General features: G+C 37.2%; 1 protein-coding gene across 6 annotated transcripts in view; it reads right to left on the bottom strand.

Annotated features, from left to right (window-relative positions):
- WDR7 (WD repeat domain 7) overlaps nt 1-27,789 on the bottom strand; it is a 291,854-nt gene that overhangs the window by 182,982 nt on the left and 81,083 nt on the right. For 5 of the 6 annotated variants that reach the window (XM_059706176.1, XM_059706178.1, XM_059706179.1 and 2 more), the window contains 4 exons: nt 26,432-26,520; nt 21,076-21,174; nt 19,031-19,149; nt 17,233-17,356 (listed from right to left, as the gene is read on the bottom strand). In XM_059706176.1, coding sequence (XP_059562159.1) covers nt 17,233-17,356; nt 19,031-19,149; nt 21,076-21,174; nt 26,432-26,520 — 431 coding nt within the window. The remainder of the gene's footprint in view (nt 1-17,232; nt 17,357-19,030; nt 19,150-21,075; nt 21,175-26,431; nt 26,521-27,789) is intronic. The other variant, XM_059706180.1, reaches the window with a different exon arrangement.

Genomic DNA, 27,789 nt, shown 5'->3' with positions numbered 1-27,789 from the left:
AGTTAAAATTATTTTAACCTTTAAAAAAGTTTTATTAGTATTTCTCCCAAATACATTTTTTACATTAAGCCCTGGCACTTCCAAATACCATGATTAATTTCCATGTTTACATCTTTGCCCTCAGCTCGCTGACACTCCCACTGTTTGGTAAGGTCTCTACAATATAGCTCTCACCACACTGTCTCATTGCTCATCTGATCACCTGCCTTCCTCATAGAAAACAAGCTCCATGAAGACAGGGACATGACAAGCCCGTGCATCATTATGTTCCCCGGTGCCCACAGCTACGTTCAGTACTTAATAGATAGCTGCTGGAATAGGGAGGGAAAGATCAAGAATATGTTCTGATGTATGTATTGATGAGGACATTTACTTAAAGTTGTTTTTAGTCTTTTATTATTTATGAAAGCAATTCTACAAGTAAATATGCAGATCATATATATAATACTCTTTGTAATACTTTAAGCAATAAAACAATTAAATAAATAAATAAATAAATAAAAATGAAATAAACTACCCTCAAAAAAATTAAAAAAATAAATAAAAAGATGAGATAAAAAAATGCAGATCATTCATAAATGAAGTTTCAGCATATACCCCAGTGTATATCTGTTTCATACATTCTTATTAGCAATCAAAAAGTCTATGATAGAAGTTATAAAATGCAGTATTAAGAAAACTGTTTTTCTAATCCATTCATCTACTGATGGGCACTTAGGCTGTTTCCAGATCTTAGCTATGGTGAATTGTGCTGCTATGAACATATAGGTGCATATATCCTTTCTGATTGGTGTTTCTGGTTTCTTGGGATATATTCCTAGAAGTGGAACATCTACACAATGGAATACTATACTGCTATAAAAAAGAAGGAACTCTTACCATTTGCAACGGCATGGATGGAACTGGAGAGCATTATGCTAAGTGAAATAAGCCAGTCAATGAAGGAAAAATACCACATGATCTCACTCATTCATGGATAATAGAGACCATTATAAACTTTTGAACAATAATAGATACAGAGGCAGAACTGCCTCAAACAGATTGTCCAACTGCAGCGGGAAGGCCAGGGAGGGATGGGGGGCAGGAGGGAGGGGGGTAAGAGATCAACCGAAGGACTTGTATGCATGCATATAAGCATAAGCAATGGACATAAGACACTGGGGGGTAGGGGAGGCCAGGGGATTGTCAAGGGCAGGGGAAAAAAAAGGACACATATGTAATACCCTTTGTAATACTTTAAGCAATAAAAAAAAAAAAAGAAAACTGTTTTTCTTAAAAGAAACAGAAAATACTAAACTAAAAGAAAATAAACTACGTATTAATCAACACTAATAAAAGAGAAAAATGGTAATTGGCGTACGAGCTACCCTTTTCATTGGCTAATCAGGGCTATATGCAAATTAACTGCCAACTAAGATTGGCAGTTAACTGCCAACAAGATGGCGGTTAATTTGCATATGTAGCCACAATGCAGGGAGGTGAAAGGGAAAGCAGGAAGAAGCCCCCTGCCACTGACAGTGATCAGAAACCCAGGGGGGAGCTAAGAGCTGGGGGGCAGGGCAAAGGCGGCCCTGGGACCGCCTTTGCCCTGCCCCCCAGCCATGATCAGAGAATCAGGCGCCTTTTCCGCCCTGGCCAGTGATAGCAGGAAGTAGGGGTGGAGCCAGCGATGGGAGCTGGACATGGTCGAAGCTGGCAGTCCCGGGAGCTAGGGGTCCCTTGCCTGGGCCTAAAGCGGAGCCCACGATCGCGGGGCCGCTGCAGCTGCGGGTCCCCGCTGCCCGGGCCGGACGCCTAGGCCAGAGGCGTTAGGCCTGGGCAGGGGCGGAGCCTGCAACCGTGGGGAGCTGGGGGTCCCCTGCCCAGGCCTGACACCTCTGCCGGAGGCCTCAGGCCTGGTCAAGGGGCCGATCCGGTGATTGGTGATCGGAGGGTGATGAGGGTCAACTCCTCTGGCCGAGGCATCAGGCCTGGGTGGGGGGCGGAGCCAGGGATTGGGGGGATATGATGGTCCCCTTGCCCAGGCCTGAAGCCTGGGTCAGAGGCGTCAGGCTTGGGCGGGGGGTGGAGCAAGCGATCAGAGGGAGATGGGGGTCCCCTGCCCAGGCATGATTCCTGGGCCAGAGGCCTCAGGCCTGGGTGGGGGCCAGAGCCAGTGATGGGGGGAAATGAGGGTCCCCTGCCCAGGCCTGACGCCTCTGTCAAAGGCGTCAGGCCTGGGCAAGGGGCCGATCCTGCGATTGGAGGGTGATGGGGGTCAACACCTGAGGGCTCCCAGTATGTGAGAGGGGGCAGGCTGGGCTAAGGGACACCCCCCCCCCCAACACCCAGTGCACAAATTTCGTGCACCGGGCCCCTAGTTTTATATAAATACCATTGAAAAATACCATCTACTCAAGTGCTATATCATCCTCTACCACTTAAGCATATGTGTGCTATCCCTTAGAAAATTAACTTAATTACTCTAGCCCAGGGTTTCTTAACCTCATCACTACTAATACTTTGCATTAAATAATTCTTGGGGGGTGGAGGGATTAGAAGGGGCTTCTGTTTAGCAGCATTTCTGGTCTCTAGCCACTAGATGACAGTATCACACCCTCCCCTGGTTGTGATAAAGACGTCCCCAAGTGTTGCCAAATGTAGGGATGGGGAGTGTGCAAAATTGCTCTGGCTTAAGAAGCACTGCTCTGACTAATGATTCTCTAAGCTCAAAACCTCCAAGTCAGGTGAAGTGGTATATATTTTATTCAAAAGGCTCTTATCAATGTCAACTCTCCCTGCCCCCACCCTATAACCACTATTATTAACAGAAATGCATTGTCCCACCAAGGCTGATTGAGATTTTTTTCTCCAGTGACTGTTATCTAATTATGATTAAATTTTCTATAACACTAAAGTGAAATTGTGACATCTTAATACTTTTAAGCAGGGAAATATTATCATCTTTGATCCATTAATAACTCATCAACCATATAGGTTATAGAAACATTTCCAAAATTAGTGTATATTTCTCTAGGACATACAAATAAAAAGTGACAACAGTGCCAAAAACTGGTAGAAAAGATAGAAAAGGAAAAATTTATAAAGATAGGTTTCAAGTGGCTATAAATATCCAAGTGGAGATAGAGAAATTGAATTAAATGGGATCTCCTTTTTAAAAAACTACCCAGCATCTACTACAATATCATGCTCTGAGTATGTGCACACACCATTTTGTCAAATGACTTAATGCCACTTCACGATTTAGCTGGCATATTTTTAGACAGACATAAACTTTTATTCTGATGAATCCACCAGATGGGATTGTTGCCTTGGGAATGGGGGAAATCTACAATAAAGAGATATAGTATAGTACTCTGAGAATGATCACCAACCAGGTAAAGAACTGTGAAGCTGGAATACATTAATGAGTTTAGTCTTCAAAGAAGAATTAATTGCTTCTTCCCTTTTTCCTGTGTATCTTTTTTTTTTTTAAATGACTTCAGAGAAGAAGGGAGAAGGAGAGATAGAAACATCAATGATGAGAGAGAATTATTGATCAGCTGCCTCCTGCATGCCCCACACTGAGGATCAAGCCCACAACCTGGGTATGTGTCCTTGATTTGGAATTAAACTGCGACCTCCTGGTTCACAGGTTGATGCTCAACCACTGAGCCACACAGGCTGGGCTGTGTATCTTATTTATATCTGTTTTATGGCAATTATATATATACTAGAGGCCCGGTGCATGACATTCGTGCACTGGGGGTGGGAGGTCACTCAGCCCGACCTGCACACTCTCGCAATCTGGGACCCCTCGGGGGATGTCCACCTGCCAGCTTAGGCCGGCTCCCCACAGGCAGACATCCCCTGAGGGGTCCTTAGCGCTACCACGGAGGCAAGAGAGACTCTAGCCACCACCACTGCCCTCGCCAGCCATGAGCCCGGCTTCTGGTTGAGCGGCGCTCCCCCTGTGGGAGCCCACTGACCACCAGAGGGCAGCTCCTGCGTTGAGCATCTGCCCCCTGGTGGTCAGTGAGCATCATAGCGACCGGTCGTTCCCGGCCATTAGGGTCAATTTGCATGTTACCCTTTTATTATATAGGATTTTTTTTGTGTGAGTTTATTTGAACCAAATTGTTGACAATTGCAAGGAAGCAAAAGCTCAATGTATTGGGATAATGCTCCCTGGCAATTATATTTTAAAAACTGTGTGGAACTAATTAATCACCAATCAGAGAATGAGTCCTTAAAATTTCCATTTATTTTCAATAATCTATTAGAAGGAGATTTCTTCTTCTGCACTTAAGATTCCACTACTAAGGATCAAACAAAGGAAAATATCTTTAATCCTTAGGACTACAGTTACAGTTTAATTTGTTTCCTCTTTATATAATTTAAAACACACACATACACACACACATGCACACACACAACATAAAACACATTTCAAACTTCTTTAAGAACTACAGTAGGAAATTTGGAGATGATCTTAATTTTTTTTACCTTTCCTTTTCATTTCTTTCTGTTCCATGTGTTTCCTTCTAGATCACTCATTAGAACATTTCTAATCTAAAAAGACTTTACTTCGGGCAATGAGCACAAGATGCAGTATGCAGATGATGTTTTATTGTACACGTGAAACTTGTATGGTTTTATTAACCAATGTCATCCCAATAAATGCAATTAAATAAAGAAGTGCAAAAGTACCTACTACATTGCATGAATCACTACAGTACAAGCTGCCTAATTTATTCCGCAAACAAACAAACAAAAGGGATGAAGAAAAGAAGAGGGGAGAGGAGGCTACAGACAAGTAGATAGATGATTGACTGATTGATTGAAATACAATATATTAAAAGAAATGTAAGAGACATATAAATCAACTGCAATACATGAATTTTTGAAACCATATTGAATAAACAAATTAAAAAATTATGAGACTATTGGGGAAATATAAACACTGAGTTGTTAAATAATATTTAAACATTAGAGGTTTTGGCATTCTAATGGTATTAAGAGTTTTATATTAAAATGTATTATCTTTTCAAATAAAAACTGGGATATTTATAGAAAAGGTGATGTGGTATCTAAGAATTGCTTCCAAATAAGGTGGGGAGAGGTGTTTAGAGGGGGTTACATAAAGTAAGACTGCCTATGAGTTAGTAACTGTTATAGTTAGGCAATAGGAACATGGAGATTCATTATATTACTTCTACATATGTTCAAAATACTCCAAAACGAAAAGTTTTAAAAACTGAATAGGAGGACACATTTATCTTTTATCCAAAACTAGTCTATAAAGTTATATTTGACATTCAGATAGATCATTTCACAAACCATCCCGATATCTCTATGCAGCAATTCCAAGAGGAATAAGGAAATCAAGATTTACTGATTAGTAGTAAAGGTTAATACAATTCCTTTGAAATAGTCCTTATTTGATGTATTTCCCCCCCAAATCCCTACCCACCTAATAATCATTACTGAGACTGTTCGGCACATAATTAATAGAAAGGAAAGAGGTAAGCATATTTTTATAAGAAGCATTTAAATATATTTTGGTCAAAGGCAAAACAAAACAAAAAAAACCCCTCATCTATGTTACCCTGTTCATGTGTCATGTAGCCTGGTCCACTTCAAGAACAGATATCTCTGTTGTGCATCATGATCATCTCATGCATACCACGAGTCCAAGGCCAAGAAGAAGCAACTATGTGCAGAATTACATAAGAATTACTAAAAAAAAATTTGTCTAAAACAAAAATTTAATCTAAAACAAAATCTCTTGCCAAATGAGCCTTTAAATATCCAGTGCAAAAAAAAAATTATATATATATATATATATATATATATATATATATATATATATATCAAAACTCAAGTAACAAGCTTCTTGAGAAGGTATACAAATAAATGTACTGAATCCACATAGAATACATCACAGAAACATGACTGCACTTACTATGCCTTGTGTAGGGAGGATGGGGAAGAATATATAAACTAACTGATTGAACCTTATCCGATGATGATTTATTAAGATACAAAGACAAAAAGTGATTATTACAGTGGCCTATCAAGTGGATTATGGCTATTAAAAGATGACTGAATATATATGGATCTATATTCACATTATACAACTATAGTTACTTAAGAATAAGTTCTAAAACTAGTTGGCCAATCATATTTAAAGGGTTAGCACATTTTAAATCAAAATAATAATGTTTTAAACATTATATAGTGTATTCAAAAGTGTCTCTGTGCTTCCAGGAGACAACTATTTCAGAGGGTATTCTAAAGCACACACAGGGCCACACCTGACTAGGTGCAAGCTACTGAAGCTCCATTAAAAACACAGCATCTGCTGGAGAAGTGGCAAGAATGTATCTGTCAGCTGCTATCCAAAACCATAAGGGTTACACAGACACTGGAAGTTCTCCAGCAGGACAAATTTTTAGAAATGGCTGTATATAAGGCAAAGTTTGTAACTCTGCCCTGTACCACTGTTTGTTTTGGGAGGGTGGGGCGGGAATCGTGGATCATTTGTTAGAGCAAGAGTCATTTAGGGAGCAGATACTGAACTAGTTTTTAACTGTGCTACATCGAACTTCAGAAGACAAAAGAAGAGCTTGAGGCTTTTCATGTACAAGAATTAAAGTTTTTTTTCACTAAAAAAAAAAAAAAGGTTCAAACTGCCTACAGAAAGTCTTCAATTTTTAAAAATCTGTTTTATATACTGGAATTCTGGTTAAGATTTTACATAGAAATTTACTACCAAAAATGTCTGAAATACATGCGTTTGTTTATTCCCCTCCTTTTACCCAGAAAGAAACCGTGAAACAGATAAGGAAATGCACCCTTGTGAGTTCTCTGGGGTTACAGCTACCACGTGCTGAAGCAGGGCAAGCTGCCAGATCTTATGATACCCTCTTTCCACTCGACTTCCGACCAGTAATCTGGGTCAGTAAACTAGTTGTTTATCCATGCTTAGGAAAATCCTTTGGGGGGAAAACTATTTTTCTCGCTGCTTATCGGATTTAATTGGAAAATTATGAAATGAATGAATAGAGATCCTTGATCAAGGAGGGAGTAACGTTTAGGAGAACGACCTTTTGAATTCATCCCTCCTGCCTCTCACCCTTTGAGAATCATTATGCTCGAATCTCATCTCCGTAAGTGTGAGCAGTGCGGAAATGGAACGGGAAAGGCTTCCGGCCCAAGTACCCACCCAACTTCTATAGAGGACAAGCTTGGGCTGTCTCAGATTCCGGATCACATCTTAAAATAATAGGTCACGTCCGGGATGATGTGGTCACTTCAAACCCCATGAGAATATTTTATGTAAAGCATCATGACACTGTAAAGACTACAAATGTCCCATCCCCAACCCTCATCCAGATCTCAGAAATTCACTTCAGGTTTAGTTCCTCTGACTTTCAAAGAATGTTTTCAAGTCTGACCCTTGTTTTGGGGGTAGGGGGGAAGCAAAGGGCAAAACCAAACCACACCTGAGTGCAAGATCTACTAGCCACCCCGCAGCAGACAGTAAAGAAGAAGCCTTCTTCACGTCATGCCTGAGATACAAAAGTAACTCAAAAGACGGAATTCATGTCTTTGTATTCACAAGTTATGCCAGACTTGTTTAACAATGTCTCATTATCAGAGGAATGTAATGTCATTACATGTCTTCAAAATCCGCGGGAATGTCCATGTATTAAAGACTCCCCCCTTTTCCAGGTCCTTTCCCAAAGCTGAATGCTCCTTAGTCCAAGTACACATTTCAAATGTAAGGCTCATCGTCTTTTCCTAGTCAAATGTAAGGTCCTTTTGTAAGAATTACAAAAAAGAACTGTGATTATCGCACTGACATTAACTGCAGACACAATTTTTTCAAGCGACAGCCTTAAAATAGGTGGTTGTGGTTGTTTTCTTTCATCTCTAAATCAAGCAAGGAACGTCTTTTCAAGTGATGGGTAAGATTTATAGAACAAACACAGAAAGTATGTACAGAAAAATTACAAAAATACTAAGTACCGTTACAGATGACTGGATTGGCATTTAACAGGCTGAAAGAAACCAGATCAATCTCAATCTTGCTGGGGTCAATTCGGGTGCTCAAACCAATAAAACAAATTTTTTTTCTTCATGTTTGTGGACCAGAAGTGCTAAAATATTAACCAAGTCTGAAAATGTCATGCACAATGAAACCATTTATAAATATTAAGACACATTTAAAATACTTATTTGTATCAAAATCTGCTTAATAAAAATAGATAGCAGATGTAATAAATCATCATGACAATTTTACTAAGGAAAAATTAAATATAACATATCATACTTCCTCAAAAAAAATCATAAAGAGGAAGGGAGAATGAATTAAGCAAAGATATGTTGGTATAATTTCATCACTTTAATCCCAGAACGTATAAATAACACTACAACAAAATCTAACAATAACTATTATAATCAAAATACTACAGATAATGTATAGGTTCATACAATTTTCTCGCTATAGCTTTAAATTACTGTTTTCCTTCCAAACTCTAAGATCTACTGTCACATGCATATCACGAGACTTCAAACTAAAATATTAAAACAATGCAATTATATATAATATCTAGTCAATAGAAAGAGATAATAAAATTAGAAATACGGCATAAAATTATAAATGTCTCACTTTTAATGAAAACTGGATTCATTCGTGCACATTCAGTGTCTAAGATTTAAAACATCGTAAGATGATCAATCAGCTTTCTATTCTATAACAGCAAGTTGAGCAGAACTCTGAGTTCCTGAACTGGAATAATTGTACTAGAAGAAGGAAAATTTATATTTAAAAGCTTCCTAAGACACTGGTTCTATTACAGACATGTTCCGGTATTTGTGTGCAGTGTTTTGTAAAGTGCTTTATTTCCATTAGCATTATACATTTTTGTTCTTCAGCAAATCAGCAAGAGACTGATGGCACAAATCAATATCCTACTCTTCAGACCAACTACTATTAGGACATTTATTATAGCAAAGGCCACTAGAACCTCAGCTAAAGGTAGACCAGGCATTTCTATTGGAACACCAGTTTCAAAAAACACACAGTGTGTCACAGGTGGAATGAGTTTTTCTTTTATAAAATAGTCCTCAGTGGCTCCAGTGCCTTCAACGTCTTAAAGCAGGCGATAAGGGCACGAACACGCAAAGAAAGCCAGCCATGCCGCCTACGGGCCTCGCCACCAACTACAACTCTAGAAGAGGGAACCGATTTCTGCCCTGAAGGGAGACAGACGTGTGAAAGAGAAAAAGAAAGGGGGATGAGAAAGTAACACATTATTCCACATCCTTTCTGTGCCAGAAGTTTTTCCACGGTGACAACTGACAGCCAGTGTTCCCTAAGTGGGATGAGAGGGAAGAAGCCGGCAAGGAGCCACACTTGATGGAATCCCAAGCCCGCACAGTCATTCAAGGAACAAGTTACTGAATTTCCTTGGGCTCCACTCCTTGCCTTGCTCCACAGAAGGGAGCACTGTCATGGGGCTCCTACCGGCAACCTGACAACAGGCTGCTGGCTTCTGTTGTAGCACCTCTGCTACGGGCGCCTTTCCTAGAAGCATGAAGTTACTTAATCCTGCGGGGCCCTAACCTGCAGAATTACGTGATGACAGACTTCTCTGTTTATTACTTAGAAAGTCTAACCGATTGATGCGGTAATGCTTTCATTTTTTTTTTTAATGCTTTCATTTTTAATTTACCACTTCTCATTCCTAAGATGTGTAAAAAGGGTATAAAGAAAATTACAAGAATATTAAATATCACCTCCAAGAACTCAAGCCATGTGGAAGTAAAAGATTTTCCTTTAGATAGCTGTGACCAAGGAAAGAGAAATTTCATTGTTATTCCATTGGGTTAGTAGCCAAATGTAGATAAGAAGAACAGTTTAATGCTGTTAAATACATGATCAGTCTAGAGTGCTTAAAATTAAGCTCAACAGCTCTGACATTCTGGAAGAAAAAAGAGGAACAAATCCCTTAGGTCCCGATGAAACACTGCAAACAGATACAATACAGATACAGTGTGCTTTGCATAATACAGTTTATCTCCAGACAAACCCTTGCTGCCTCCCAATATAAAAATTCCACAGAACATGAAGTACTTTTTAGATAGATCACTTAGTCATAATTTCCTTTCCCTTTCTAATCACAATGCATAATCCTCTCCAGGGGCTTTGTGAGCACTGTAAGACAACTACTAGATATTTCTGAGGAAACCTCGTCTTTTAATTCCAGCTAATTCACAAAACAGGCATTCATTCCACAAGGGGTATTTTAGAATTATTGGTTCTTCATGAGCAACCAAATGATTTTCCCTTCCTTTCCCAATTTTAATTTAGAATATTTTTCACCAAAAGAAAGCTACACCCAGAATGCAACAAAAGACCTGTAAAAAACAGCCAAGTAAGCAGAATGTGAGGAGCCAACAGGGAGGCCACAGAGCACGTACACTGAGGCTGGGGGTTCTTTTCATCAGGGAGGCCTAGTCTTAGCTAGTTTACTTGTATTTTATATTTATCTCACATATGTTTGGTTACCTGTCTTCCACACTCCCAGAACCCTGGAAACAGGGCAGACGCTCCTAGGAGTGAGAAAAAACAGCCCAAGAGCAGACATTGGTAGCAATTACTAGACAATACAAAGAGTTTCGAGAAAGAAAAATTATTTTTTAAAAACAGAAGATGAAATGCAAGAGATATTCCAATCCGGGTACTTTTAGTTCAGATAAAAAAGGTCCACTCTCTTCAATAAGCAGTGGTGATAATTTTACATCAAGGGTCAAAACAACTCTTGCAACTGAGATGTTTTGAAATATTACAACAAAAAGAATTAATCTTTTTTAATTTTGAGCATCTAGTGATGTTTAAACCCTCAGTTATCTAGAAAATCATTCTTAAGAAGACTGTTAGAGACTTCCAAGTGACTGAGGCATATATACAAAGAAAGGAGGAAGGAATGCTATGTAGTTTAAGGCCTTTTAAAAGAGGGTACAGGAGGACTCTCTTAAATGATATTTATCAAAACCCCTTCCTATCCTTTCCCCATCCTCTCTCTCCCAGCAAACCTGGAAAACAGATGCCTACCAAAGAATGCACTAACATTTACATTATTTTCACCAGCTACAATATACTGTCCTACTAAAATATATAGTTCCATCTTACCTTCTTATATATTGTTGGTCCATCCACATTTGTGCTCAGAATGATCACTACTTTATAATCATCAGAAAAGTGACTTCAATTCCAGGTACTACAGTGTGGCTTGCTGAAAGTCAAACCCAAAACACTGACTAGGAGTGTCTCTCATTGAACAAAGAAATCCTATTCTGTTTCCAAAGGGGATAAAAAGACGAGCCTAACCCTGGTAACCTTAACACAAAAGGAAGCTAAAAAGGCAGGGACTCGATAGGAACAAAGGATTGTTCTTTCTGATGACATCAATACGTATTAAACACGATGTGGTACACATCCTTCTATCAATATCTGAGATGATAAATTTGCAAATTAATACTACATCGGCCATAACTGCATAAAATTACCATAGCACCCTCTTTAGAAGAGATTTTGATTTATATAATGGTAGTATCTTTTATGTGTTTAATGTCTCTGAAATTAAAGGAGATGAGCCACTGTGAGCAAGCAGAATACAACGTACAAGAAATAATTACACTTGTGACCTCATGCCCTGTCAGGTCACTCTGCATCTCAGGCCAAAGGAAATCAGGAACCGTCAACATTTACCTCACAGTAGTCACTGCCTGGAATGAAGGGCAAGTGTGGGTATATTTCATAAACTAGCAGGTGCTTGACCTCATAAAAAAGTCAATTATCAAAATGCTACATGTAGAATGTCACAAATAAGAAATACATAAAATCAGATTATGCAAAATATCTTCACTTCAAAATAAATCTGAGACAACTTATAATATTTTATCTTCATCTGAATTATAATATGACAGCAGAAAACAGCATTAATCCTTCCTTATTAAGAATAATCAATAAAATTTTAAGTGTTTTGTAGTATAAAAGTGATTGCATATAAATGCTAAAGAGTGATAACTCAGAAAATATTTACAACACTTATGTCACTTTAAAATGTATCTACTATTTATCACTCCAGTCCTGTTACTATGAGAGGAAGAATCACAATGCACTTAACCTCTAATTTTCTACCAGAAATTAGGCATTAAAAGCACACATACTGACTATATATGTAAGGGAGAGAATGTTTCCTAACAGGTTCAGGGACAGAGCTCCATTACCTGAAATAGAAGTCTTATATCACTCAATTAAGACTTGGTTTTAGTGAAAATTTGTGAACTGGCTATTCAGTTAAGGTGGACTATTGCTGCTTTGCCTCCCCAGTGACTTCTGGTCCACTGCCAGAATCCCTGGGCAATATAAAGAAAGGTCAATTCTGAGACAGTGACAGTTAGGAGAACGGCACAGGAAAGAAAGGGGATGGCCAGCCAGCATTCCCTGCCTGTGTTGTGTATATACTGGGCTGGATGCTGTCCAAAGCTTCTCGTTCAGAGCTCTCAATAGACCTAAGAAAAGCAACTGGCTTCTGGCCCGCTGCTTTCCTTACGTTCTCAGACAAACCTACAAAAGGCTCGTATTGCATAATGCACCTAGAATTCCAGAAGACCCCAGTCAATATGGCCAGTTGACTGGTCATCCCAGCTCACTCACTTATTGATTGTGAAGCCAGAGAAAGTTGCTAGACACCTGCAACTTCACTCCGCATCTCTAAGACAAATGGCCACCACAGTCCACCAGCCCAGTACGACACCCTGCTCTTCAGGTAAAAACATTTTCTGAGTTTCAAATAACTAACCAAGGGACTCTTAGATCAAGCTCCGTGATAAGTTAGGAGCTGCCAATATTGCTTAGGCAACTATTGCATATTTTTAAGTGCTTAGGATGATTAAAGTATAAGAAAATATCAGATGAGTGTATTTACCAGATATATTGCTTCATATTTTACCTACTTTAGTGATTAAGAAGATTCCTAGGCTAGAAGAACTTTTAAGTTTCTAAAAGATTGCTTCATGCTGCAACTCGCTACAATCACCATCTCCTCAAACATGAATGACAATGGCAGAAGCGGCTTCACTGCAAGCATGTTGATGGCAGGTGTGGGCTGCCCACCAGCTGGCTCCATGCCCTTTGAACCCTTCGGACAGCAAATCTGTTCAGCAGCCCTACGTGGTCCTTCCTCATTTGCTGTATGCTTTCTTCTCCTTTCACACATTCAGAACCCCTGCTCCTTAGCTTGACATCCTTTTATTAAACTAGAAAGCTCCCGGCAAAGCAAATTAAAACTAATTTTACACCAAGTCGATATAAAAGTTCCAGAATAGATTAATATATTATAGCAAGAGCTGTTGGAGTAAGATGTTTTAGTTATATGTACAATGCCTGTTTTACTAAAAAATACAATTGCAGTAAGTGATAAGATTAAAATTTTACATAAGCCAGCATTCAGTTAATTTATAAAATACTCCAGGATATAATAACTAAATACCAAGGACTTTAATTTACATTCATGGAAAGGTTTACATTTAACCAAAAACAATCTAGTTTATGCTTCTTTAAATAATGATGCGAACCATTATGAGTAATTTTTTACAGTTATGTTTGTGCTCCATTTTGGGGTTGTTAAATTTAATAAAGCTAAGATGACATTGTCTAAAAGCAAGATTATTTAAGCCAAATATCCATTCATTCTTCCACTTCCAATTCTATTTAAAATCTAAGGATGCTGGAGGAAGAAGACAATAAACAGTGGTTAAAATCATGAGCTTTGTAGTCTGACAACTACTTAGTCACTGAGGGACCTTCAGAAAGAGCTTTAATCTCTCATGGCCTCAATTAACTCATTTGGGGGGGAGGAAATAGGGGTGACAGTGACAATAGTGCCTACTTAACAGGGTTACTGCAATAGTTTGGTGAAATAATACAGACCAAGTAGGTAGCAAAAGCCTGACAGAGAAAGTGGTAGATGTTACCATTATTTTATTTGTATTGTACCCACTCTGGACTCTAACAGACATTTCACCTAGCAACATACACATGTTTATCATTGCTTCAGGGAGTAGTCTGTGATCATGTATGCCTTTATGTTGTACCTAACTCATTCTCTTCTTTCCAAGAAAAATATAAAATGGAATCTACCACCATTGCTAATGGCATCTCTCTTCCCAAACTGTCAAGAATACAAGGCTGTGCTAATCTTTGGTGTTTTTCTTAGACCTTTATATGCAATCTGTAATCAAGATTCAGAATTATCTCCTATTCTACCCCTTCTGTATTTAGGTCTGGGTCCCCATTCCCTTCTGTAACAGCCTCCCAGCTATTTATTCTACTTTAATCCATTTTCCCACTCTACACTAGTCCATTCTAAATAAAATGTCTTTAAAATGATTCTCATTATTTTCATAATAGTGTTCTCCTTTTGTTTTATTTTTTTAATATACATTTTTATAGATTTCAGAGAGCAAGGGAGAGGGGAAAGAGAGACAAATATCAATGATAAGAGAGAATCATTGATCAGCTGTCTTCTGCAGGCTCCACACGGGGATTGGGTACTTGCCCTGACCAGGAATCGAACTGTAACCTCCAGATTCATAGGTAGATGCTCAACCACTGAGCCACGTGGGCCAAGTTGTTCTCCGTTTAAAAGAATCGCTAGTGATTTGCTATTTAGTTCCACCTTCAATCTGCTCTATAGTACTAAACTCATAGTTGGTCCTTAAGTTGGGGGATCTTTTATTCAATAAGGTTTATGATGAGCTGATGAGATCATTCTATTGTCTGGAAGACTGTAAACTTAATGCCACATGCTACTGAACAAAGAGCACTGTTCCAAAGTTGCAAATATGCAAAAACAGAGCATTTTCATCCCATCTTATTTTTTTAAACTTTTTTATATTCAACAAAAAGTATAAACCTATAAATATTTATGTAAGAGCTTTAAGCCTAATAACTTACATAGTCTTTTTAATGTCTAAAAACTCTGTTTTTTAACTTAACTTCCTTTAATTAAAATGAAAAAATTCCCAGTAAGCAAATAAAAAATAATATTCTCTCAGTAAATAGTCTTCCCTAAACAGATTAAAGAATTTTAATTGGAATAGTTAATTTGTGATGTTTTAATTATATGTGCAAAATATATTTGCACTTACTGATTATGAATGCACTTTTTTAAAAAATATATTTTATTGATTTTTTACAGAGAAGAAGGGAGAGGGATAGAGAGTTAGAAACATCGATGAGAGAGAAACATCAATCAGCTGCCTCCTGCACACTCCCCACTGGGGATATGCCCGCAACCAAGGTACATGCCCTTGACTGGAATCGAACGGGGACCCTTGAGTCTGCAGGCCGGCGCTCTGTCCACTGAGCCAAACCGGTTAGGGCGTTAATGCACTTATTTAATAAATAGCCCTAGCCAGTTTGGCTCAGTGGATAGAGCGTCGGCCTGCGGACTGAAGGGTCCCCGTTCGATTCCTATCAAAAGCATGTACCTGGGTTGCGGGCACATCCCCAGTAAGGGGGCGTTCAGGAGGCAGCTGATCGATGTTTCTTTCTCTTCGATGATTCTAACTCTCTATCCCTCTCCCTTCCTCTCTGTAAAAAATCAGTAAAATATATTTTTAAAAATAAATAAATATATAGTGCTTACCATGGCCTACGCATGGTTTGACGTGCTTAATAAAGATTAACTCGTTCTATCCTCAGAATAATCCTATAATGTCTCACTATCTTCATTTCATCTGTGACAAAACTGGACTGAGAAAGGTTAAGTGTCCAAGGTCACATACCTAGTAAACAACCACTATAGTCACCACTGGCAAACATCTGGTAGAGTTATACCAGTTATAACAATTGTAATCCTGTTTGAATCTGGTTTTCATTTCCTTCTTCTACAATCATGCATTGTCTCTCTTGACATATGTAATGAGTATCTCATTAACGGGAATAACTGGTATTGGCAAAAGGTCATTTAAATTGAATCCACCTAAAAGCCAGGCCAAATTTTCAGAGTAAAATGTTGTTATAAAGTTTCATTGAGACTTTATCTTTAAAAAAACAAAACAGCTAAAATGGATTTATTTATCTTATACTCATAACAGATTAAAATTTTAATTCTGAATTATTCTTTAGGAAAATAAAGAATGACTCAAATGCTGAACTGGGATGAAGCATACCTTTTCCAAAATGAAAAAAAAATTATGAATGCCCAAATACAACTTTTCCTCAGTACACATTTGACCTAGCAGCATGAGTACAAAGGTTTCATTACGCAAAAAATATTTTGCCCTGGCCGGTATTTCTCAGTGGTTAGAGCATGCCCCATCCCCAAACTCGCACCAAAAGGTCATGGTTCAATTCACAGGCAAGAGCACTTACTTGGACTGCGGATTCATCCCCTACCCCCTGATCAGGACACGTGCGGGAGGCAACCAATCGATGTGTCACTCTCACATCGATGTTTCTCTCTCTCTCTCTCTGTCTCTCTCTCTCTCTGTCTCTCTCTCTCTCTCTGTCTCTCTCTCTCTCTGTCTCTCTCCCTCTCCCTCCCTCCCTCCTTCCCATCCTTCCTTCCACTTTCTCTGAAAAGCATTGGAAAAATATCCTCTGGGGAGGATTCATAATATATATACATATATATATATATATATATATATAATTTCAATAATTTTTTCCCAAGGTCTTTCCCAATCCCTTCAAATTGTACTCATTTGAAAAATTCATTAGTCAAACCCTTGCTAATTTTCCCTTTTTCAATAGTACACTAGTCTACCAGATCTTTATTTTTGAAGGATTCACAATCCTAACTTCAACTTAGAAAGCATCTGCCTGTGTTTGTACTTGCATATCATATATCAATATCTAACAAGTTGGCACTTGTTAAACATAATGCAATGGGCAGACACAGAGACTAGTGTTAAATAGGATAGGATTGGGGGGGGGGGATTAATTTTATAAGGGGTCAATCCATTAGTGAATATCTTGATATTTATATAACTTTTGCTTTTTGTTTTGTTTTGTTGTTTCCCAACCAAGCTCCAATCCCTAGGGATTTCAGAAAATGAATGAGTGAATTTGAGGCCCTTGTTTTCACTGGAAGGTAAATGACTCACTTTTGTTTTGGTACTTTTCTAATGAGCATGGAAAGCTTTGTGGAAACGCATAAGATCTCTTACGTGACATGACGTGGTCCATGTACTGAGGTAAATACGGAGCCCAGGCATCGATGGCTTCCTTCCGGCCCGCCTGCTCAATCCTTCGCAGCTCGGCCAGAAGCAGGGCCTGCGCGGCTTCTCTGACCTGAGACCACAGATCCCAATGTGAGAAAAGCAGATCAGCGGGTGAGCTGTTTAAAACTAGGAAGTCAGAATGAGACTATATAAACCACATTTATCCACATGACAAAAACTACTAACCAAACAGGAAATTAAGGACTTTTAAGTGGAATAAATTGGATGCCTGTAAATCAAAGACATTTTAATTACTGTTTTCATTGAAAAATATTTTAACACTAATAGACTGAATTGTGTTTGTACATTTAATCAGCTCTGGGTTTAAATTTTCTTTTTTCCAAAAGCTTTTAAAAGAGTCTTGTATGTTAATTTTACACATTCAATTTCAAAATTTCTATATAAATATTGTCAAAAGTCGTTAGAACTATTAAATTTGTCTTCTCTTTTAGCATGAAGAAATTTAATCTTAGCTAGTGAATTTTTGTAATATACATATATATATATACTACATAGGTATTGTTTACACACCATGCATGTATTAATTCACACATTCATATATACCTACGAGATGCTTAAACAACGTGTTTTCAACAGATATATTCCCTTGTAATGAGTTCTACAGAAGAACACTAGTTTTCACAATTATATTATTTTTATTTTTATTTCAACAACTTTTATTTTGCAGTTTTAGTTTATTTTTTATTTTGGCAAAAGTGCCACAGGCATGAGTTAAAGAAGCTAGTCAATTGTCCAGTGATGTACCAATCAATTAACATTTATAATGGAAAAGGTAACAGCAGCATCTGATACGAGTCTGAATAAAAAATGCTTTTACTTATAATTGACTTTAAAGTGAATTAAAATAGTATTCAAGGCAAAACCATGAAAATTTTAGTATGCTGCAATTCCACTTGGAATAGAGGGAGGAAAGACAAGAAAAGGAGCAAATATGTTAATTCTATTTGGTAAGTTAAAAATTTTGAATGATACAAACTGTTACAGCTATATAGGTCAAATACCATAATAAGGAAAATCTCTTTAAAATGTTTCCAAGTCCCTGGTGATATTATATGCTAAGCAATATCTAATACAGCATAGTCCATTAGCACAAAATAATAGCTATCATTTATTGAGCTCCTACAGCGTGTCAGATGCTGCACTAACTATTTTACTTGCATTACCTTATTTGACCCTGACAGCAATCCCATGAGTAATATATTATTATCCCCACTTTACAAATGAGCTTCAAATAGGTTAAGTAAATTGCCCAGGGTCACAGAGTTAATAATTGGCAGGACTGATATTTAAATCCAGGTCTCTTCTAGTCCAAAGACCTTCTCCTTTTATTATAGCGCAGTCCCTTCTATTGGACAAAAGCTATTCTGTTAGAATTTGACTGGTGAGATTATACCTGAGCATGCGGTTTTGGGGGTCATGGGTGTATTGCATGTGTGTGTGAACACATGTGCACAATCTATAGAAAGCAATATTTAAGAACCAGTTCCATAAAGTATATGAAACTTTTTATCAAATACTTACTAGTTAAAAAAGTAAACAAATATGCAAGCAAACACTGCTGTTTAGTATATAAACTGAAAAAAAATCATGAATCCATATTTCCTATCACATAATAAATAGGTGATAAGAAATTAGACAAACATTAGCCATCTTGTTTAACATTTACACTTGTCCAATGCCTTGTAAATGATTTTGTTTTCTGTCCATGTCACCTCGACATTACCTCCAAGCATCGATCCTGCCATCTCCGAGCAAGCATCTCTAGAAGTGGAGGCCGAAACTTGTCCAGTCCCAGCAGATCTGGCAGCATCACACAATGCATCGCAGCCAGCTGACTCCAGCCTATTAAAATGTAACATATTAAAAATACTGTAAACATTCTGGCCTTCCCTAATTCAAAGGTTTTTCTTTATGTACGTATACCAGAAACAGAAAACACAGAAACACTCCGTGCGAAGTATGTGCAAATTCTACATGAAAAACACATTTCTAAATAGTCCCTCTAAAATCAAGTACATATTCAAGGATGGAAAAGCATAGAAATAAACAGGTTCCAGAGCCACAGACTTGAAGCCACTTTCAGTTACGAGGACATTCACACAGATATCCAAAGACAGGCCATGTCCATCATGAGGCCAGGCCCTCTCTCTATTACCATCATGTCAGTCAACAGAGATGTCCCCTTCTCTGTCACAGGGCCTTTAATTAAGGTCCTTATTGATCCCTCTTCTTAGAAAGTGAATCAGATATTTAATCACAATCAGAGCTGAAATAAGTAACATACACTAATTTTGAGAGGTAGGTGAATTCAGACATTTCACTATATAGTAAATTTATCATCTGAAATTTACATAATCTTAAGCATTAATAACAAATAAGCATCATTATTTGGAATAAATGTTACTTTTTCCAAAATTCTAATCCACAATATGGAACCTGATTATATGAAGAAGACAAACACCGTAAACCACCACAGTATTTTGAAGTACCAGTATCTAGACATTCTCAAGTAATCATGTCAACCCTATTTCAAAGGCGACTGAAAAATATATATACAATAAATGCTACATTCTTTCCAAATTAAATATAAAGCTACTATGAATGCATAGTAACTACCATTACCTCCTAGGGTAGCATTTAAAGACAAATAATCAAGAATAAGTGCAAAAACACTTGTTTACTACCATCATTACAAGGTGAGTTATCTGTGATCACAGAATTTCAGCCAATCAACATTTTAAAATAATCTAAACTAACAATGACAAAAACCCTACTTCAAAATGATTATTGGGATTGTTAAAAGAGAACGTGTGAGTGAGGGACAAGAGAGGGACAAGCCATCTATCTAAAGATCCATCCTATCAGTAGGGAAATTTTCTTCAATTGAGAATATACAATTACATTAATTAAGGTGATGAGTATGTACTTTTTAGATAATAAATTATTTTCAACAGAGGGATATATATTAAAGTTCTGATTGATCCCTTTTCTTAGAAAGTGAATCAGATATTTATATCTTCACCAAACTGGTGAAGACTGAACCCACAATGAAGAGAGTGAATATAGCCAAGAGCTCACAAGTTCCATTAAGCTTCCAGGCAGTATCAATAATCCCAGTGGGGTATAAAGATTTGTAGGTTCCATTTCAAAAAGACTTCCCACTAGTGTAACTCCACAGGGATAATATGATAGCTTAACTACATCTTAAAAACTGAAAGGACCCATTCTTGACTCGGCCAGAAAGAGAAATAGTAAGTAAGATAAAATAGGTGACTTCCCATCAGTTTATAATCACTGCTGCTAATCATCATTGTGAAGACTTTTCAAATGAAAACGTAAATTAAGGGAGCTGTGACATCCCCCTCTAAGCAGGGCACATGGTGTGTAAAGAGAGTAAGGTGTGTCTCTCACAGGTAAGCTACAGGTAAAAATAAACTGGCAGCTCCAACACCAGGGTTCCCATGGCAAGCATTATCATGAAAACCATGCACCTCTCAACACCCACTTCACATCGAAGATTAGCATCTGGGCCACTCTTTAACAGCATTCTAGATACAGGAAACATGGCTTATTCCAGCCTGGCATAACATTACATGTTTATAATTGGCCCTTATCAATGACATTAGCAAATAAAGTTAGAACATGGAAACTTTACCATCTCATACATACCAAAGCAGATAAGTGTATAAATTAGATTAAAAAAAGAACATGTCAAATTAGAATAAAGCACAGATTGAAAGAAAGTTGGTAGAAGTTGAGAGAGAATACCTTCATTTACTAAGAAACAGGAATGGAAAGCAGGAGTAGAAGTGGGGTCAGAGCCAGAGTGATCAGCATCAGACCGAGCGGAAATGACAGGTGCAGGAACTTGCAGAGGAAAAGAGGAGAAATAAAAAAAGAGAGAATTGAGGTACAGCAGTTTCTGAAAAAAAGCTCAGTATTAGTGAAGAATGAAAACAAAGTTGGCAAAATATAGTAAATGTAGAACTAAAAAATGATGTTTTAATCAGACGGGCATGGTCATTAAAGATCACAGCATGGAAATGATATATTTTATTGAATAGCAATCACAGTGTAGTTCAAATTCCTCTTAAAACCAAGATCTCTTTAATATTAGATTGAATGATGTATCAGCTAATATAGAAACAGTTCTAAAACAAAGTAAGGCAACCATGAAAAAATGTCAACACATTAAAAATTAGCAAAGTGTAACTCAATTTTGAAAATGTATAACATAATGTAAAGTTCATATTGGTCTTGCGTTTTTTCTAATGATTTTCTAACATTATGTATAAATTATTTTCTAATCTTTCAAACCAATATCCACTGAAATAATTTCAATTTCCCACCCTTGTATGATCAAAACTCCATTTAAAATATGCCAACTTATAAAGAAGATATGTACTATATATTCTTATTAGGAGAATCCTGACATAGGTTCATTCTTTGGAGTTCAAAAAAAACTATTTTTACTATACAAAAGCTTTATATTCTAAGAGTAATTGTTGTGAATATTATAGTCTTTATAAAATCCTCTTTCAAAAGTTATGCTGCCAGGAAAATGGTTCAGCTTAAATTATCATATGAAAAGGCAAAAAGGACCGTATGGCACACACATTCTACAACTGGGGTTCAATGTTAAGATTTAGAGGTCACCATTTGACACTTCCTTCCTATGGAGAAATTACCATATGTCATGCACAAGCATCTTCAAATTAATCCCTCTCCTTTCTTCTGCCACTGAACAGCAATAGGTTTGGGCTCCTGCACAGTTTAAGCATTGTCTGCTGAGTGATATGTTTGCTTTTCATGCAGTGAAGTTCTTTTGTAACCATGGGCCAGCTGCAGGAAAACAACTTTTCATAATTCCCACACCAATGCATCATAATGTCAATCAGGCACGTGTGAGGGAAACAACAGAACTAAAAGAAGTACATCAACATGAGTAAGAAACCAAAAATCCAACTCCATGAACCCTAAGAGCAGATCTTGCACACACAAAAAGTTTCATCTGGGAAGTTATTTTTTAGTATAACAGACTGCTTTTGGTCCTTATGAAATTTTAATTAGTGTATGATGCTATGCTTATAAAAGGAATAGGGCTGTTCTTAATTGTATATTTCATAAGATCTAATAATAACATTGCAAAATAATCTTGCAAAGAAATCCCCAAAATTTCTATATTCCATTGAATAATTTTATTGTCCATTTTAAATCCTGCTTAATTACAAATTCAGTTATTAGAGCCTATAAAGTATTCATTGCCTCATGCAAAAAGTTGGTAAACTTTAGTGGCAAGGAGTAAAGTTTCAGGTTTTAGCTTTCATGTTAACAAAACTGTTGAGAAATCTCCTCTGGTGATTTCCAACAGCAGGGACACTCCTGCAATTTCCCATTTTTTAAAAAGTGAGAAATTGTTATGATCCCAGTAGAGATTATTAATGCTATCTAATTTTACCCTTAATTCTGAAAGGACACTAGAAGGAGAGGATAATGAAATTATATATATATAACCAGCTAACTGGCCGGTAGCTATGATGCACAATGACCACCAGGGGGCAGACGCTCAATGCAGGAACTGCAGCGACTTGGCTGCTGCAGTTGTAGGGTGACACACCCAGAACCAGAGGGGAGGGAGCCTGATTCCACGGTGTGTCACCCGAGAACCGCCCTCTCACAATCCAGAACCCCTCGGGGGATGTCAGAAAGCCAGTTTTGGCCCCATGCCCACAACCAGGTCAAGGGACCCCACCAGTGCACAAATCTGTGCACTGGGCCTCTAGTAAGTAAATAAAAGTGTAGGGCTAAACAATCATTATCTTACATGGGTCAAATAGTGGGATTAAAGTAGAATGTTTTCTCTAAGTCACAAGTCTAAAGGAAACTAGAAATGCTACTGACAAAGCTGATAGAATAATGTGTCTTAACAAAACAGTGTTCAATATAAGTATCTTTATTTTTAATGATAAAAATAAACAGATTCTGGGTATTATATTTCTGGAGTCCTGTTTAAATAGACATCTCATAAAGAAAAAGCTATTTACAGTACTTTAATCAGTCTATGTCATAACTGAAACTACTTTCATAATTAATTGAGAATATTGAAATTAAATGCTCCTAGAGCTTTTAACCCTATAGCTCTTAAATACATTTTTCACATACAGAAAAAAATCAGCAATAGAAATAAGAAAAAGTACCACTTCCAAAATAAAAAGCTCAAGATTTAATGAAAAATAATACAGCTGAAAAAGTTACGTCTAGAACTGAACAATAGACCTGTGCCAGTCTATCCCCATGTGAGGCTGTGCTGAAACAATTTTGCCTGGTGTTTCACTAATCCTTAGGAAGAGAAGCATGTTGGTAGTTGGCACGGCAGCTTTTCTGTTTTAAGAAATCAAATGCTTGCATCCGCTATAATTACAGAGGGACAAAAATGTAATCCAAGAAGAAACATCAACAGAAAAGAATGATAATGAAGATAATGATGATGACAAGTAATATCTCTAACAAGAACAGATTTTAAATGAAGCTTTAAACTAAATGTAGGGGAGCCCTGCCACTGATTTGTACTGTATAATCTGAAAGATGCTGTCAATGAATTTAGATCTAGAGCTAAAAGGGGCTGCTTGTGTTCTAATCACAATATCTATACTTTATGTCATACCTGTGTGGGTCTGTTTCCATTTCTCTCTGAAATAATGCTCTAAAAATGTGAAAACTATACAAAATAAAGAATTTTTACTTTATAAGATAATAGTATAGTCAGAACATTTTACATGTGAAAAGAAGAAATTCTATTTTTGGCCAGGATGCAACCATAAAAAAGCAAAGCAAAATACATAAAGCAATGGTTCCAGGCCTCAGGACATCAAGAGGGACTGAGAGTCAGGAAGACAAAATGACCCTATGAACACCTAAGGTGACTGCCTTGTGTGTGTGTGTGTGTGAGGGGGGGGGGGGTTCTAGGACAAGATGCAAGAAGGGAGGGAGGGGAACTGAGGAAGAGCCCAGCAGTTTCCCTGAGTTGGGAAGACAGCTGAGTCTCAGGAAACTGGGCAGCTAGAACTCACAGGACAGAGACAAGAAAGCTACGAAGATCACGGTTCTTCAGATACTCAGCAGCGTACTGATGAGTACATGTGTGTTAGGAAACAACTCCAGGCTGGGAAAGAACCTACCAAAGGGCCAGAGACAGTGCCTGCTCCTAGCAGCCTGACTGGAAAATCCCTAATTCACGGAGCACTAGATAAAGTACTCAGGAAAGGCTTGTGTTGGCGATGGGAAACAGCTAGCTTTAGACATATAGCACTGCTCCAATCACATTCAACACGTCATAAAAGCACAACAATATTTTCCATCTTTTTCCCTTTAGCCATTTTGACGGATGTATACTCATCTCTCACTTAGAAAAACACATTAACGTTAGCTGCTAAAGCTGAAGATAAATATATGCAGAAATTCCACTTTGAGTTACACACACAACAGAAATGCTTATAATGTATACTAAGATTCAAATACAAGAATGTCCATAGCAGAATTATTTATGAAAACCAAACACTGGAAATAATGCAAATGTCTATTGACAGGATGAATGGATGAATAAACTGTGGTCTATTCATTCAACAGAACACTATACAGTAATAAAAATGAACAATGAAAGTGAACAAGCCACAGTCTGATGCAACAATATTGATAAATCTCACAAAAGAAGCCAAATACAAAAGAATACATCCTCCATGACTGATTGAATTCATATAAAATTCAAAACACGGGCAAACTATGTTTAGGAATTTAAACTTAGGGGGTGCAACTACAAAGGAAAGAAAGAAAGTGATTTCTTGAAAGTCAGGATGGTTGCCTCTGGCAGGGGAAGGTCTGGCTGGGAGGGAATCTGAAGGACGCTCTGGGAACACTGCACTGTTGTTTCCTGCCCAAGGCCGTGGTGACAAAGTGTTTAGCTTGCACACGTCACTGAAATACAGATCTGTTCTGTGCACTTTTCTAGATGTATATTACATTTTATATACAGGATACAAGTATAAAGAGTTATAAAACCCAAACTATTAACTTTTATATAATCTAATATAAACCATAAAATAACATACACGCTTAATGCGAAAACTGATAAACAAGAGGGGTGACCGACCATGTGGAGTTGGAATGAAGGATGGGAGTGGTGCAGAGACTGTGAGAGCTGGTCTTCCATAATGAGAAGCCAACAGACAGTACCCAAAACTAAAATCAAGCATCCCACTTAAGGCATTAAAATACATGCCAAATAATCAGCTAAGAGAGAGAAAAGTCCTTGTCCCAGGGAAGGGGAAAATTGTAGACATGAAGTTAGAGACCTGCTGTTTACCTAGCAAATCACTGACTCTTTAAAACCTAAAGAGGTTTAAAACTGCATAATTTTAAATCTAAAAGGAAAAAAAGAACACTCTAAAATGTCATCATTTACAAGCAGAGCCTTCATCATCCTCTCTTACTTCTACCACATCTTGTGAGTCACAACTCTCAGCTGGAAGGAACGCTCTCACAAAGTGGAAGTGACCCTGCCCCACCTCCAACTCTCTGCTGAGCTCACTTGTCAGCCTTAAAATGAGTATAAAAGATAATAAAGAGAAACTCAACCTTTCTTCTTCTATCGCCTAATGAAAAAGCTACAGATAAAAGTAAAAATCTAATGATTTAAATAAAAAGAAAGAATTTTCACTTGTGGTTTGCAATGCATGAACTACTGGCAAATGGAAGAAGAATAGCTAGAATATAGAAATATAAACTTAACATTTTAAAATGTAGTTAAACAACAGATATAAGTTTTAAAGTCAAGATGCACATAAATAAGGCACCAATGTGTCAAGTTAAGGTGCCCTTAATGCATAAAAATAAGGCCAAAGGCAGTACAATAAAATTATGTGAAATATGCTCATTTATCAATTTCTAAATAAATCTGATTTATTTTTAACTGACATCTTAATTATCTATATTTACATCTGGAATATAACAACTTTTCTCTCTCTTAACAATCTGAGACAAACAAAATGTTATGATTATACATTAGCTGTGCCTCCTCAGTTTCTACAGCTAAGATGCATGTCAATTACTAAATAAGATTTCATTTTACCTTGTTTAATTTGTCCTTGCACAATATTTCTGGAAGTTGGAGGGGAACCCCGGGCCTTAGAAAGGTCTGGGGTGCTTGGTCTAGGTGGCCTTTCAAAAAAAAAAAAAAAAAGAAAGAAAAAAAATTTTTCTTTAAAGAAGAAAAGACATGTACTGGTATATATGTATTCATATTTTTATATTTCCAGAACAATTTAAAATATTACACTTTCTAATTACAAATTAATTACAAAAGAATTACACATACATTTTCAATTTACTGTCCCAAGAAGATGGGGATTTTTGCTTGTTTTGTACCTATTAATATTTCCCATTTCAAATTTTAATATAGTAAATTAAATAATTAGCATATAGCAAGTAAGAATTTCACATCTACAACTTATGCTTTATTCTAGCTTAAAAATATGAACAATTCAAGATATTATCAGTGACTCTAGCTTACGAAATATTTATGAACACTTCCACATACTGTCAGTGACATAAATATCATGATTAGCTCTTCACTGTCCACTAGTAGCATGCTGAGATCACAGTCCATCCCACATCATTGGTCTAAATGAGTTCACGGAACAACACATTGAGTTTAAAGGACTTCAGCCTTAAAATCTGAAAAAAGTAATAAGGCATTAAAAAAGCTTGGACACTAGAGGCAAACTATCTCATTTTGAATTCTGGCTCCACCACTTACTGCCTGTGTGACCTTGGACAAGTTACTTAACCTCTCTGTGTCTCAGTTTTCTTACCTGTAATAAAATATAATAAAAATACCTACCTTATAGGGTTAAGAGCCTTATTGAGAAAGTATCTGTACAGTGTTTACAATAGAGCCAGACATAAGGTAAGTGCTACTTAAGTGTTTGTTAGATTTAAAAAAAAAAAATCTGAACATTGTCAACTTGCCCTAAAGTATAATAAAACCACAGTTTAAAAAGTAGCCTTCATGACTTCTGGAAAACAGGAAATAGTAATTCAGGTTAAGTATTCTGACTATACTCGTCAGATATTCTTAAAACAATCGCTCAACACATATTATTCCTTACATATGGGTCACAATGTAGAGAAGCATTTAACTAAACGTACATTTTGAATGAAGTGTTGGTGCAAACGTTAGTTGGATATAATTCTAAGATTATATTTTCTGAAATGCTACTCTATAATTCGTTTATTAAAGCTGAACTGTAACCTACTCCCTCACTGCAAATTTTTTAAAAATAGCTAGACAGTATGTCTGAGTATAAATGAAACTATATAATTTTATCCGGTTTTAAACCATACATATAATTTAAAAGGGGAGAAATACTGAGATGCCCCAAAAATACTACAGTGGGTAGAACCAAAAAAAGGGGGGGGGGGTTATAA

The sequence above is a fragment of the Myotis daubentonii genome, chromosome 8 (genome assembly GCF_963259705.1).
Source record: "Myotis daubentonii chromosome 8, mMyoDau2.1, whole genome shotgun sequence".
Taxonomy (NCBI): Eukaryota; Metazoa; Chordata; class Mammalia; order Chiroptera; family Vespertilionidae; genus Myotis; species Myotis daubentonii.
Note: the sequence above shows the minus strand (reverse complement) of the source record. Positions and strands in the feature narration are given on the sequence as shown.